At 41.0% G+C, this 15,274-nt stretch overlaps 1 protein-coding gene across 12 annotated transcripts in view; it reads left to right on the top strand.

Annotated features, from left to right (window-relative positions):
- Window positions 1-15,274, top strand: part of magi1b (membrane associated guanylate kinase, WW and PDZ domain containing 1b) — a 510,580-nt gene that overhangs the window by 406,321 nt on the left and 88,985 nt on the right. For 10 of the 12 annotated variants that reach the window (XM_041191207.1, XM_041191205.1, XM_041191206.1 and 7 more), the window contains 2 exons: window positions 4,467-4,549; window positions 6,130-6,165. In XM_041191207.1, coding sequence (XP_041047141.1) covers window positions 4,467-4,549; window positions 6,130-6,165 — 119 coding nt within the window. The remainder of the gene's footprint in view (window positions 1-4,466; window positions 4,550-6,129; window positions 6,166-15,274) is intronic. The other 2 variants (XM_041191217.1, XM_041191208.1) reach the window with 1 other exon arrangement.

Raw genomic sequence — 15,274 nt, 5'->3', positions numbered from 1 at the left:
CAGCAGGCGCCAGAAAACAGAACAGCTCAACAACAATAAGTTGCATTTATAAATCATTTTCAATGTAGTAAAATGGCCAAGGTACTTCACAGGAGTGTTATCACACAATATAATTCAATGATTCTATGAAAATTTGATGCTGGAGATATGAGGACAGGTGACAAAAAATTTGGCTAAAGAGTTAGGTTTTAAATGAACAACTTAAGGAAGGAGAGCCAGAAAAGTTTAGGATGGGAATTCCAAAGCTTTAGCTGAAGGCACGGCCCCAATGATGGGACAAAGGAAATTGGGAATGCAAAAGCTAGAATTAGAGGAATGCAAAGTTCTTGGCTGGAGGAGATGACAGAGATCAGGAGAAGTGAGGTCATAGAGGGATTTAAATTTGAGACATTGCTGGACTGTGGGCCAATGTAGGACAGCGAGCATGGAAGTGATCTATGAATAGAGCACGAAGCAAGATTATCTTAAAGAAATCAGAAGTTGAAAAAAAGGGACATTATCATAAACTGGTTAATTTGATCCAACTGTCTTTTCAATTTTATTTAAGTGGTTAGCAGCAGAATTTCCCTCCAATCTCAACTGTTTGTGTGAGTAAAGAGCACTCATTCCATTTTTTTTCACCACTATCTACTTGCTTTATCTGGATAGATTCCTAGCTTTCCCGCTGTTCAGTCATTATTATTCCAATTACTTCACACTCTGTTCAGTTTAAATGAAACTGAAAAAGTTTGGCTCAGTGGCAGCAATCTTTTCTGAATCAGAAGGCTGTGGGTTCATAAGAACATAAGAAATAGGAGCAGGAGAAGACCCTGCAGCTCATCAAGACTGCTCCACCATTCAGTACAACCATGGCTGATCTTGGGCTTCAGCTCCACTTTCCCACCAACTGCCCATATCCCTTGACTCCTGAAAGACCAAAAATCTGCCTATCTCAGCCTTAAATATATTCAGTGATGGCAGACCCACACCCCTGTGGGATAGAGAGTTCCAAAGATTCACAACACTTTGAATGAAGAAATTTCTCCTCATCTGTACTAAGTGATTGGCTCCCTTATCCTGCGACTGTGCCCCTATGTTCTAGATTCCCTTGTTAGGGGAAACAATGTGTCAGTCTCTACCCTGTCAACCCCTTTCATAATCTTGCATGTTTCAATGAGATTCAACCCCTCTCAATCTACACTGCAGAGAATATAAACCCAATTTACTCGGCCTCTCAACATAGGACAACCCACTCATCCAGGACCAATCTAGTAAACCTTCGTGGACTGCCTCCAATTTAAGTATATCCTTTCTTAAATATGGAGACCAAAATTGTACCAAAGCAGTATTCCAGCTCACCAGTTGTCTCAACAAAAGCCTGTACAGTTGCAACAAGATTTGTTTATTCTTGTACTTGTGATGAAACTCAAAGACTTACCTCCTTTAGTTCATACGTCGGGAACTTATTTCCCGACGGACCTCGCATCTCCCACACCTATGCCGGCCAGGAAATGGCCGCACATGCACAGTTCAGGTTTTTTTTACGCTCTTCAGGCCGAAGGACGGCCCTGTGGACCCGCACAGCGGAAAAGAAACAGATGACCTGATAAAGAACGCCATCATAATGAGTGTGACCCAAAGATCAGGACACGGTAAGGGGATAGAGATAAGGACCCAAACCAGGGAGGGGGACAGAGAGAGGCCCCAAAAAGGTAGTCCCAGGTAAGAGATGAAGACAGGGACAGGAATAGGTCCTGTTAATTTAAAAGAAAGGAGCAAAGAAATAGGCTCTAAATTAAAGAAAGAACGGCAAGGAGGAGACTTTAAGTGAAGCGGGCACGAGAGCAGCCCTGAAGATCTGTGAAGGCAGCCAAAGGTTGGTGACTCTGTGATGCAGGCCGTTGGTGCAAAGGTGTCCCTTTGGAGCAGTGGTGCAAGCCGAAGATCTGAAATTGTGCATGGAAGATGAAGCTCGAGTGTACTTGGCAATCCAGGGGAAATTAATCTCGGAAGGTGAAATTCAAACCCTGCGAGGTGGGATTTTGTTGAAGCCATTGAAGTGGGGGTAAATTTTGAAGAGAACGCCAAGGCAAGATCTTCAGATGTGGAATTGGAAACCCTTGTGAGAAGAACAAAATTTCAGTGAGATTGATTGGCTCACAATGTGACAAACATCCGGGTAGGTTGTTGAGAAATCCATGGAATCTGGTTTGGGTACATCTGTCATCTATTGTGTGGTGTGTCTGGCCTCAGTACATCTGTTAATTCACATGTACTTCATACTTGCCCTGATTGTTAGAATATAAGATAGATACCATAAATTGTTTTAGCTTTCTGAACTTATAATAAAGTTTATTTATGTTTGTTCAAAACCCGTGCAAGTATCTACTTTAAACAAGACATAATTGATTCCTAACCGGATGTACCCCCACATCCCGGGGTCTGGCCAAGGATCATAACATACTCCAATCCCCTTGCAATAAAACCAACATGCCATTTGCTTTCCTAATTGCTTGCTGTTTCTGTATGCTAGCTTCTTGTGTTCTTTGTATGAGTACACCAATCAACATTTAAAAGGTTCGTGCTATTTCAGATGTATGCTGATGACACCCAACTCTAACTCACCACCACTCATCACCCCCATACACCCTATACTGCTTGTCCAACATCCAATACTTGATGAGCAGAAATTTCCTCCAACTACATATTGGGAAGACTGAAGTCATTGTCTTCAATCCCTGCCATGAACTCCATTCAGTAGGCACTGACTCCATCTCTCTCCCTGGTAATTTCCCTGAGACTGAACCAGATTATTGGCAACCTTGGTTTAGTACCTGACCCTGAACAATGCCTCTGACAACACATACACACCATTTTTCTTTTAGGCTCCTATTGACATTTGTCAGATTCATGTCTCCCTGACCTAATTTTGCTTTTCTGTTTTAAGTAGATAGTAGCTACCTTATGTCTCATTTTTCTGGACTGTTGTCTTTCTTCTCAGAGGATTTCTTATTCCATCTGCAGCAATAATTCAAAACAACACTCCTGCTTCCCTTAAAAGATCAGTGCTGAGGATGTGTTACATTCCCTATGGTGGGAACCGTTAACCAAAATAACCAAATTTACCAAGCAAATAAAGAAATTACCAACAAGATTCCACTTTCTGTTGCTTTTACTTTAACATGACTCGTTAATAACGCAAGTTAAATATGAATTAACAGCCAAATGATACTTCAAATAGAAAAGTTAAATTTCACTTTAAATAATTAATACAACAAAGATACGTCTTACACAACCACAAGCATTTCCCTTCAGCTTGTTTGGCATTGCGTAGCTACATAATTCCACAGTATGCTGTTCTTTATTCATGCAAGGTAGGTCAGGAGTCCTATCCGACAGCGGCTTTCACCCCCGAGTTTCATGGGTACAATTATCATCAGCACGGTACACTTCTATGAACCCTGTCCCCCTTGGGTCACATCAGTCCTGATGGTGCAGCTTTCTAGAATTCCTTTACAACCAGCTAAATAATACTCTGGTTCACAATTTGGCCACTTCAGGGAAAACACCAAACTCTTTTGCATCTCTGAGCCATTCGCACAGTTTTTCAGGTTTTAAACCTTTTTTTTAGCCAGCTCATGCATTGCCCCCAAGAGCTCCTGTCTCCGTTTCTGCCAGACAGACCTCTTCCTGAGAGTGATTTTCTGCTTCTCTTCATAAGAATTATTTATGTTCCTCTTTCTGCTTTCTCTTTGTGTCTGTATCTGAGCCTTCACCTTCCAGGTCCACTGCTTGTAGCTCTCCTTTGTGTCTGCAGCTGTCCTTTGTGTCTGCCAGCCACACAGCTTCTTTCCTAATTTCCTTCCTATTGGTGCTGATTCTAGGTCAAGGGTCGCCAGGTCACTTGGGCCAGCATTTCTTCTTAACCAAGAAAATTACAATTGATCCATTTATAATTGATGCAAACTGTTGAAAGTTCTTTTCAAACATGCTTAGAAACAATTTCAGATTCCACAGACTTTTTAAAAGAAATTACAAATTTTTTTACTCTTGCTTTCAAGTCAAAGGTCGTCACTGATGTCAGTGATTTGAAATAACTGTATTAAAAGTTCCCAATGTTTGTTTGCTTCTGTAAGATTGATATAATTGTACAACCAGAGGCATTTCAATTAATTGGCCTGGGATTGAACATTGCTCCTTAAGAGTGGTTTCAATTCAAGCTCTGTTGTTCAGAGGATGTTGTTAAATTATTTTGTCCTTTTGTAGTGTAGAATTTGCAGTATGGTGCACCATTTACCATTGTATTTTACATTTTTTAAATTTGCCTAGTTTAAAAGATCAATAAAATCACCAGCGGCACTATTTTGAAAAATAATATTCTACAGTAGTTGGTAGTTGTTGGCACAGATTTTGATATTGTAACTAAAGTTTTCAAAAGGTGCTGGATAATGTGTGTGGATTCTTAAGTATGTTATCTTACTTCACAGCCACAATACTAAGACCACATCATGGCTTGACCCAAGGTGCCTGAGCAAGCAGCCAAAACCACTAGAAGAATGTGAAGATGATGGTAAGTGTGTGAAGTGTGCCTATTCTTGCAGCATAAAAGCATTCACTTTATTCCTCAGAAAGGTTTACGTTACAACAAAGCACGGTTTATTTGCTGACAGAAATATGTTGTAAAGTGCCTTTTCTTCCACTCATAATTAGCTGCTCTAAGGCATCAACGACTTCACTTAACTACTAAATGGAATGTCACTCCAAGTTACAGATTTTAGTGACTGAGTGGGTTGTGTACCTTCAGTTTTAAAGATCACTTTGCAGTCCAAGAGTTTCGTTGCAATGTTTATTTATATTGCTGTTTGTCAAGATATTTGGTACTATTAACCTATTCACCATTCCAAAGCCAGTCTGCGTTCTTAGAAAATAAATATAAATTAATATGAAAGTGTCGCAAGTTCCTGCACCTACTTTAACAAAAATAATTTGAAACTTTAACATTTATAGGTGATTACAGTGCTACTCAAATTGACTTTAAAAAATCTCTAATTCTGTTGAAACTATTGACCTTGTTTACATGCCAACCTAGACTCAGTTGGTAGCACTGTTGCTTCTGAGTCAAAAGGTTGTGGGTTCAAGTTCTACTCCAGGGACTTAAGCACAAAAATCTAGGCTGACCCTGCAATGCAGTATTGAGGGAGTGCTGCAATGCCACAGATGCAGTCTTTAGGATGAGAAGTTAAACCATGGATGTGGCTACCCTCTATCGTGGATAGAAAATATCACATGGCACTATTTTGAAGAAGATTGGAAGTTCCCCCAATGTCCTGGCCAATATTTAATCCTCAGTCAGCATCACAAAAACACATTATCTGGTCATTATCACTGGCTGTTTGTGGGACCTTGCTGTGCATAATTGGCTGCCATGTTTCCTACATTTTGAACAGCAGTCACTGTTGTAAATACTTCATTGGCTGCATACTTCTTTGAGACTTCCTGAAATCATGAAAGGTGCATATAAATGCAATTCTTTTCTTTAGAAAGTTAGTTTTAATTTGATCTTTAAATCAGTTACTGCCCGAATAACTTAATGACTTTGGAAATGGAACAGCATGAATATATATAAAGCATCTTGGTTGTATTCTCTGTTAGGCCTTTTCTTTTGGAATTCCTTTCTTAGATTATATGTGTTGTTCATTAATTTTAAAGCTACAGTATCCTTATTGCTCTTTCCATTTGGTAATTTGCCCTCATTTGCAAAACTCATCTTAATTCTGGAGGTCTTTTGTGTTTGATTACATAAGTAAAAGAAAAAGTAGTAACTTTTTAAAAAATTGATGCCAACTACATATTATTGAAAGATTAGTATAATGATAAATGGTGTTTTTATATTGCACTTCCTTAAGCCATTTGAACAGGGCAACCAGAAATGGACACAGCAACTTTAATGGTGTGGAATGCTGGACATTCTTTAGAAAATCTGGGATTTTGGGGATTGCTTTTGTGTTTCCCTGTTTGTTTTCTTAATTGCGTGGGTGGGGCTACTGCTATTGGGAATGGGTCTCTGCTTGTTGGTATAACTTTGATTTGAGCTAAATTCTTTTCTGTTGCTTTCTTCTGTCCTTGTTTGGTGCACTTGCCTTGGAGAAGAAGGGGTACACACAGAGGAACTGGACAGTGAAATAGGTAACTCACCATATAACATGGCGTGCAGTAACTCATATTTCAACAAATATTCAGAAAGCTCTTAAGGCCCAGATTTTATGGCCCTGCCACAGCGTGTCTCCCCACGGCGAATGCGGCAAGTTATTTAAATCTCCATTAGCTTCAGCGGGACCCTAATATCCCGCCAGGCAGGAAGGGCCGTAAAATCCTGGCCTAAGATTTTTTTCTCTGTTTTAAGTACTATTGTGATGAAAAAGGTTCAGTGTTGTTGTTAGTTGACTCAATGTTTGTATATAACTAGAAGCTCAGTACTTTAATGCGAAGCAATCTCAATATGTAATTTTAGACCCATCTGACATCCTGCAATCGATGGATATTGATTGGAAAAGTTACAGATTGCAACTATGTGGTTACTGTGGTTGGTGAGATAAGTCTAAGGGTATGACATCAAATTTCTCAAAAGTAAAAGGCCAGCATCAACAATGAATAATTCATTGGTTTGAATTGTGTGTGTGTGTGTGGTGTGTGTTTTTATGTGTGTGTGAGAGAGAGAACATATATTCAGAACCAGGGAAATAGATACTTTGGAATAAAATAAGAGAATGCTGGAAATAATCGGCAGGTCAGACAGCATCTATGAAGAGAGAGACAGAGTTAATATTTTGGGTTAATGAACCGAACTGGAAAATGTTAGCAATTCAACAGATTTTAAGCAAGTATTGCTGATGCTGGCTTGGTGAGCTCTACAGGAGCTGCATTCAGCTAGGGTTGTACCAAGCTGAGTTGAGAAGTTCATTACCATCTAAATTATGAAAGCCTTCAAGATGCTGTTCAGACAAATGTGTCACTCCAGGCAATGTAGTATAGTAATTAATGAGATGAAAAACATAGATTGGTGTAGCTAAAAAGCAAATTCTTATGAATATTTAGAGCAAAGGATCCTTTTTTGTTTCCATAATAATGTATTGAAATTAGTACAATCTCAAGTTACTTTTTCTATTTCTGTTTTATTTAATACTAATGGGTGCAGCATATTTACACCCATTTGCTTTTTTTTCTTAAGTGTGTGAACAGGTGGCAAGAGTAGGTTTTCAAGCCTCCTGTCTTTTTAAACCATCTTGGTGAAGTCTTCACACAATTAAAGTCGTTTTCCTTTGCCTCATATAAAAGGCAGAATTTTATACTCCCCCAATGGCAGGTTTGCAGGCAGGGGGCCTGTAAAATTCCCCGAGTGACCTACCTGGTGTTCTCCTGCCTGCTCCCAATCTATCTGTAAATTCATGGAGGTCGGTGAGGCCTAGGGCAACCCATCCACCTTCACCCATATTCCCAGTTTGAGGCCTTTAAGTGGCCAATTATTATTGCCCACTTAAGGGCCACTTTCCACCCGATGCAATTTTTTGGCTGGCAGGTGGAGTTCATTGATGGGTTGGGGTGAAAGGCCAGCAGATCACCCTGATTAGGCCTTGGGTGCGAAAGGGGGATGCACCTCCATCACTGCCTCCTTTGCAGATTGGGTGTCCCCATCCCCAAGATGTGCTTCACACAAGCCCTTGTCATCAATATCAACACCCCACTCTGTCCATCCCACCCACCCCCAGGCTTACAATCCCATCCATGCTGCAAAACCTTGCACCCACCTGGCCCTGTGGGCTTTGGTACTGAGATTAATGGAGTTGCTTGTGGTCACAGCAGTGGGCACACTGGTAGCGCTGCTGCGACTACAGAATTTCCAGCCAATCAGATGGCCAGTAGCTTTCTGAGGCAGGACTTTCACCCGAGTGAGGGACAGATGTTGTGCCTCCAGCCAATTAATGCTCTCAGAACATTAAATTGCTGCGGGGCTTCCGGCTTCAGCAAGAATTTAGGTGGCTAGGTGAGAAACCCTGCCATCCATAAAATCCTGCTCCAAAACACATTAAGATTGAATCTTTGGTTCCACATCACAATGCCATGAGAGGGAGTGACTCACAAATGAAAAGGAGATTGGGCATTGCTTTTTTAAAAAGTTGACCTCTAAACAGGGAATAGAATCAATTCCTGGCTTAATGCTTGTGTAACAGCTTGATTGTGACTGGTGCCCCCCCCCCCCCCTCAACTGACTCCCTGAACCTTAAGCTACATACCTCTCAGTTGCTGCAAAGGTAAAGGGGAAAGAGCTGGATAGATATGAGTACAAACCCTGCTCTGCTTGCTTCAGGTACAAATGCAGTTTGACATGTATATATGTATATTTGTACACACATACATATATTTTATATACACTTAGAATGTAATTATTTCAAATTTTTATTCCATGCCCAAGTATTTAAAACTGATAAACTAATTATAAGTCATGACCAGTGCCTGATGATAGATAAATAGGGGAATTAAATTTGGGGACTTGGCAGGCACAGAATTATCCAGAGATTATACCCATCTGAATAACACAAAAGGAATGTGTTCCTTTGCATATTTTCTGTTAAAATCATGGTTATAAATATAAGTCAATGTCAAATTATTAGAACTGAAAATAAGATGAATGTGAGGCAGAATATTGAGGATTAAGGTTATATGGCAAATAATTACTAAAGATGTAATGTTCTTTGGAAGCAGCTGCAAATTATTATTTCTGTTTTTATGGCTGCAGGGACCATTTCAAACAATTGGCCTTGATCCCATGTTCTCTGGTGGAGGGCTGATTGCCAGAGGAATATAGTGTTTAACCACATGATTATTTTTCTGACAGATGATGCAGGGAAGACATCTTAAACAATGTGCAATGTTCTGAAATGTAATTACATTAAAATTATATTTTGTAGTCTGATGCAACTCACTTTCTTCAGAACTTATATACACCATCATTTAATAATGCAAGGTGTTTTTAGGAGATGTCTTTTTAATAAGGCTAGGTAGTACAGTAAGGTAATATAACTGCCTTGTGACCTCTGAACCTTGGATTTAGATCAAATCCAAACTGAGGGAAGGAAAACCCCTTTCTCCCTCCCTCTCTACTGGATTGGAATGAGCAGTGCTGCCTATGGTGCAAAGTCGATGCAAATTTGGCACCGTACTGGCAATTTCACTCAGAAGTCACAATGATGCTGACGTGAAAATAGGAAGTTGTGCTACATAAGTATGCAGTTAGGAGGTTGTTGTTGAGGCACATTTTTGGATTGGAAGTGATTTTGACTGCATTTGACTGTTACCCAAACTGCAGCTGCATGACACTGATATGGAAGATGTTCAGTATCGCGGCAATAACATCCTTCACCATCATGAACACAAAAGATTGCCCAAAAAAGGATTTATGAAATCCTGATTGGTTGATATGGGAATTTTATTGCTATAAGATGTCTCCTGAGTGCACAAATTAGCAAGAAAATGTCAAATGCTGCAGGGTGATCTTTTGGAGTGGGGAGGTCAGGATTACCAGAGCAGATACCAGGTTTTAATACACGTACAGCAAGTGAATTGCATGACATGGTAAAGTAAAAAATAGAAAATGCCAATCACGTCAAGGGCCTTTGACACAATTTTCAAGTTTGACCTATTTTTGTTTAAATATAGGCCACTGCAGCTTCCCTGGGAAGAAACCTAGAATATTCTTCCGAGGGGGGAAGAAAAAGCTCCTCTTTTAGGCTGACGTCTGGGTGAGGATCTGTGTGCAAAGATCTGATCACATGTCTTTTATTCAGTCTTCTTATTTATTTCAAATGTGGCAATTAGATATTTTAGACTACTGTTATTATGGAAAATACTATCATAATTATTGATTCATTACATTTCTTTCAGTACTTGCTTGAGAGCAAGTATAGAGAAATTCCAGTTACGCTGCATGTTTTTGTAGTAACACAGAATAATGACGAATTGACAATCCTGTGCACTTTTTACAGTCATCTTCAGAGGACTTTTAAATAGCACATATACATAAATTAATAGCTTTCTTTATATAAAATTCAGAAGTGCATTTTCGAATGTACTGCACTGATGCAGTGACCTGTGTTATGTCCATTTTGAAGCTGAACAGCCACCCATGTTAGATTGAGCTTTTGGCTTAGGGGAAGCATGGATTTGAGCTCTGCCCTAAGCAGTTCCAGCAAGTGGAAACTGGCGCTCCAGCTCTGAATTCTAACAAGATACTCATATCTGGTGGATGTGGTTGTCCTCTCCGTCACAGAATGGGTCGTGGGCACCCCCAAACCCTCCTGCCTCAATACCCTTATCAGCAGGTATAAGATGGCCATAGCACGAAGCATTCATGTTTACGGCCTGTCAGAGCGTCAGTCAGCCCTTCAATCCTTCAACTACTTGATTAGTTCTCGGAAGATATTGAAACAAAAAAAGGAGCAATCACTTTGCCGGGAGTGTACTATAGGCCCCCAGTCAAAGAGAGAAATAGAAGAGCAGATATGTAGGCAAATTTCAGAGAAGCGTAAAAATAATAGGGTAGTAATAATGGGGAGTTCAACTTCCCCAACATTAACTGGGTTAGTCATAGTGTAATAGGTTTAGAGGGAGCAGAATTCTTAAAATGCATCCAGGAGAGCTTTTTAAGCCAGTACGTAGAAGGTCCTACAAGAGAGGGGAAGATCCTGGACTTAATTTTAGGGAATGAACCCAGACAAGTGGTAGAAGTATCAGTGGGGATGCATTTTGCAGATAGTGATCATAACTCCATCAGATTCAAGATTGTTATGGAAAAGAACAAGGATGGACCAAAAATCAGTGTTCTAAATTGGAGGAAGGCCGATTTTAATAAGATCAGATAGGATTTGGCCAGAGTAGACTGGGAGCAGCTACTTTTAGGTAAATCTGCGTCGGAGCAGTGGGACTTATTCAAGAAGGAAATAGGGAGAGTACAGGGCCAACATATTCCAGTAAAGATAAATGGTGGGACCAACAAATACAGAGAACCCTGGGTGTTGAGGGATAAACAGGATTGGATAAAGAGAAAAAGGGAGGCTAATGGCAGATACCGAGGGTTCAAAACAGCAGAAGCCCTAGAGGAGTATAGAATGTGTAGGGGGGAACTTAAAAAGGAAATTAAGATAGCAAAAAGGGGGTATGAAAAACATTGGCAGGCAAAATAAAGGAAAATCCAAAGTTATTTTACAAATCCATTAAGAGTAAGAGGATAACTAGGGAAAGAGTAGGCCCATTAAGGGCCATAGTGGTCATTTGTGCGTGGAGCCGGGAGACATAAGTAGGATTTTAAATGAATACTTTGTGTCGGTGTTCACAAGTGAGAGGGATGATGTCGGTATGGAAATCAGGCAGAAGGACTGTGATATAATTGAAGAAATTAGCTTAGAAAGGGAGGAGGTTCTAAGTGGCCTGGCAGACTTAAAAGTAGATAAATCTCCAGGCCCAGGTGAAAAATATCCCAAGCTGTTGAATGAAGCAAGGGAGGAGATAGCAGGGGCGCTGGCAATAATTTTCAATACCTCTCTGGCCACAGGAGAGGTGCCAGAGGACTGGAGGACAGCCAATGTGGTACCGTTATTCAAGAAGGGAGGAGGGATAAACCAGGGAACTACAGGCCAATCAGTCTAACCTCAGTGGTGGGGAAACTATTGGAAGCAATTCTGAGGGACAGAATTAATCTACACTTGGAGAGGCAGGGGATAATCAAGGACAGTCAGCATGGTTTTGTTAAGGGGAGGTCATGTCTGACCAATTTGATTGAATTTTTCGAAGAGGTGATCAGGCATGTAGATGAGGGCAATGCATTTGACATAGTCTACTGCGACTTCAGCAAGGCTTTTGATAACGTCCCAAATGGGAGACTGATAACGAAGGTAAGAGCCCATGGGATCCAAGGCAATTTGGCAAATCGGTCCAGAATTGGCTGAGTGGCAGGAAGCAGAGGATGATGGTCGAGGGGTGTTTTTGTGACTGGATGCCTGTTTCCATTGGGGTTCCACAGGGATCGGTGTTGGGTTCCTTGCTGTTTGTGGTATATATAAACAATTTAGACTTGAATGTACGAGGGTTGATCAGTAAGTTTGCGGATGACACAAAAATTGGTGGGATGGGAAATAGTGAGGAGGATAGACTTAGTTTATAGGAGGATATAGACGAGCTAGCCAGATGGGCTGATCAGTGGCAAATGGAATTTAATCCGGATAAGTGTGAGGTGATGCAGTTGGGCAGGACAAAGAAGGCAGGGGAATACACGATCAACGGTAGGACCCTGGGAAGTACCGAGGATCAGGGGGACCTTGGTGTGCATGTCCACCGGTCCCTTAAGGTAGCAGGACAGGTAGATAAGGTCGTTAGGAAGGCAAATGGGATACTTGCCTTTATTAGCCGAGGCATAGAATATAAGAGCGGGGAGGTTATGCCAGAACTGTATAAAATGCTGGTTCAGCCACATCTAGAGTATTGCATGCAGTTCTGGAATCTGAATTATAGGAAGAATGTGATTGCACTAGAGAGAGTGCAGAGGAGATTTACCAGGATGTAGCCTGGGCTGGAGAGTTTTAGTTAAGAGGAGAGATTGGATAGACTAGGGTAATTTTCCTTGGAGCAGAGGAGATTGTGGGGGGACATGATTGAGGTGTATAAAATTATGAGGGGCATAGATAGGGTAGAGGAAGGAGCTTTTCCCCTTGGTGAAGGGATCAATAACCAGGGGGCATGGATTTACGGTAAGGGACAGGAGGTTTAGAGGGGATGTGAGGAAGAATTTTTTCACCCAGAGGGTGGTGGGGATCTGGAACTAACTGCCTGAAAGGGTGGTAGAGGCAGAATCCCTTATAACATTTGGACATGCACTTGCGATGCCATGGCATACAAGGCTGTGGGCCTAGTGCTGGAAAATGGGAGTAGAATAGTTAGGTACCAGCACAGACTCAAAGGGCCAAAGAGCTTTTTTCTGTGCTGTAGACCTCTATGACTCTATGACAAAACCATCTGTTCTGCAGACAGAAAACTCACTTTGGTACAGGAAAGAAATCTATTTTTCATTCTATATTTATACAGCAGCTCACAGATTTTATCTGCAGTGCATAATTGTAAACAATAAATGATGCCTTTGTTTTAATGTTCACAGTATCCTTTTCTGTAAACCACTCAGGACTCTCTGGGCGTTTATACTTTCTTCAGCTCTGTTCTTACTTTTGATGTTATTTGTACTTATTTCTGAATTAATTTTTTCTGCTTAGACAGGAAAATATAATTTACTGTAAATTATCATTTATTTACTGTATATTATCATTAATTCTTGTCATTCTACAAATAGATGAAATATGCATCCAATGTGTTCAGCTCTGGGGCTAAAAAAAATCAGTTGCTTTTATAGAATTTGTTCACTTCTTTACAATGCATCACTCCTGTCCACTCCACCTCCCGAAACCATGACACCCTGACATCTAGCATTTGCCAGCTAGGGTCATCAGAATATTTTTCACTGGCCCAGGACCAGTGAGAGCAAATGTAGTACTTCACCATTGTTTAAAGTACTGTATACTTAGAAAATCTTTAATTCGCCATCATAACCCATATAAAATTACACTTTGCTTTTAAATCGCATGATAATACAAATATATGTCTCAAGGCACTTTAAAACGAATGTTGAATCCAGAGGAAGGAACCTGATCCCAAAGTTATATATTGAGGAAGGTTTTAAAACCGGAGAGAGATGAAGAAGTTTTGGGACGGCGTCTTAAGATAAGTAACTTTACCATCTGGCAGTCAAGGGAATTGTGGGCAGTGGAGAGGTGAGGATGCACAAGACACCAGTGCCAGAGGAATGCAGTGTTTGAAAGATTATAGGGCCAGAGAGATGCAGGGCAGAATTTTAATTTTCAGACTCACTTGCAGCAGGGGAGGCTGGCAGTGTGTGGACACCCTGGAAATTTCAGCAGTGTGTTTGGCAGTAGCCTTTTAGTACAGCCATTGCCTTTGCATCTGACTTCCAGGTTTCCCAATCAATTAGTGCCGGTGAGGATGATGATGACCTGTAATGGTGTATTTCAGCCCCAACATTTGAAACTGCCCTGTGAGGATCAGGGTTGAAGCATTGTGGAAGTCTTATAGCAAAACTAAGAACTTCTTTGATGTGGATTCAATGTGGAAAGTCAGTACTGCACCTCTGACCTGATGCTGCAGCCTCAGGAGATTTAGTTCCCTGCAGACTGGAGGAAAGTGGCAGTTTCAGAGAGAAAGTAGATGTGGCTGGAGGTTGCTGAAGGGGTTAGCAGCAGGAGTGTGGTGGTTCGCTCCTGGATTCAGTACTGCAAGATGTTTAATGACCAGATCAGGGCAGGAATGATGAGTGCCATGGCACATTCAAGTACAAACACTCATTCTACCAAGACTTCTCCTGCCTATCTATATAACTCTCTACATCCCCATCAGAGCAGCCATTACAGAATCATTCCAGCAGAGAAGGAGGCCGTTCAGCCCATAGTGTTTCCGGTGGCTTTCTGTAGGAGCAACTTCCCCAGTACCACACCACTGTCTTCTCCCTGCAGCTCTGCTACTTCATCCTTTACAGATAACAATCCAATATCCGCTTGAATGTCTCGATTGAACCTGCCTCCACCACACTCTCAGGCAGCGCTTTCCAGATTATAACCACTTGCTGCATGAAGTAGTTTTTCCCCATGTCATCATTGCTTCTTTTGCCAATTACCTTTAATCTGTGCCTTCTGGTTCTCAAACCTTCTACCAATTTTTCCCTATCTACTCTGTCCACACACCTCATGATTTTGAATATATCCATCAAATTTCCTCCCAACTTTCTCTCCTCCAGGGAAAACAGTCCCAATTTGTCCTATCTATGTAACTGAAGTTCCTCATGGTTCCTTCCTGGAACCATTCTCCTGAACCTTTTCTGCATTCTCTCTAATGCCTTCGCATCTGTCCTGAAGGACTGGACACAATACTCCAGTTGAGGCCGAACCAGTGTCTCTAGAAGTTTAACATAGCTTCCCTGCTTTTGTACTCTATGCCACTATTAATGAGCCTAGGATACTCTATGCACACATATAACCAGGTCCCTCTGCTCCTGCACCCACTTTACAATTGTACCCTTTGTTTTATATTGTCTCTCCACATTCTTTTTATCAAACTGAATCACTTCACACCTCATTGTATTAAACTTTATCTGCCAATTGTCCACCCATTCCACCAACCATTGTCC

Source organism: Carcharodon carcharias, chromosome 7, assembly GCF_017639515.1.
Source record: "Carcharodon carcharias isolate sCarCar2 chromosome 7, sCarCar2.pri, whole genome shotgun sequence".
In the NCBI taxonomy this organism is placed as follows: domain Eukaryota; kingdom Metazoa; phylum Chordata; class Chondrichthyes; order Lamniformes; family Lamnidae; genus Carcharodon; species Carcharodon carcharias.
Note: the sequence above shows the minus strand (reverse complement) of the source record. Positions and strands in the feature narration are given on the sequence as shown.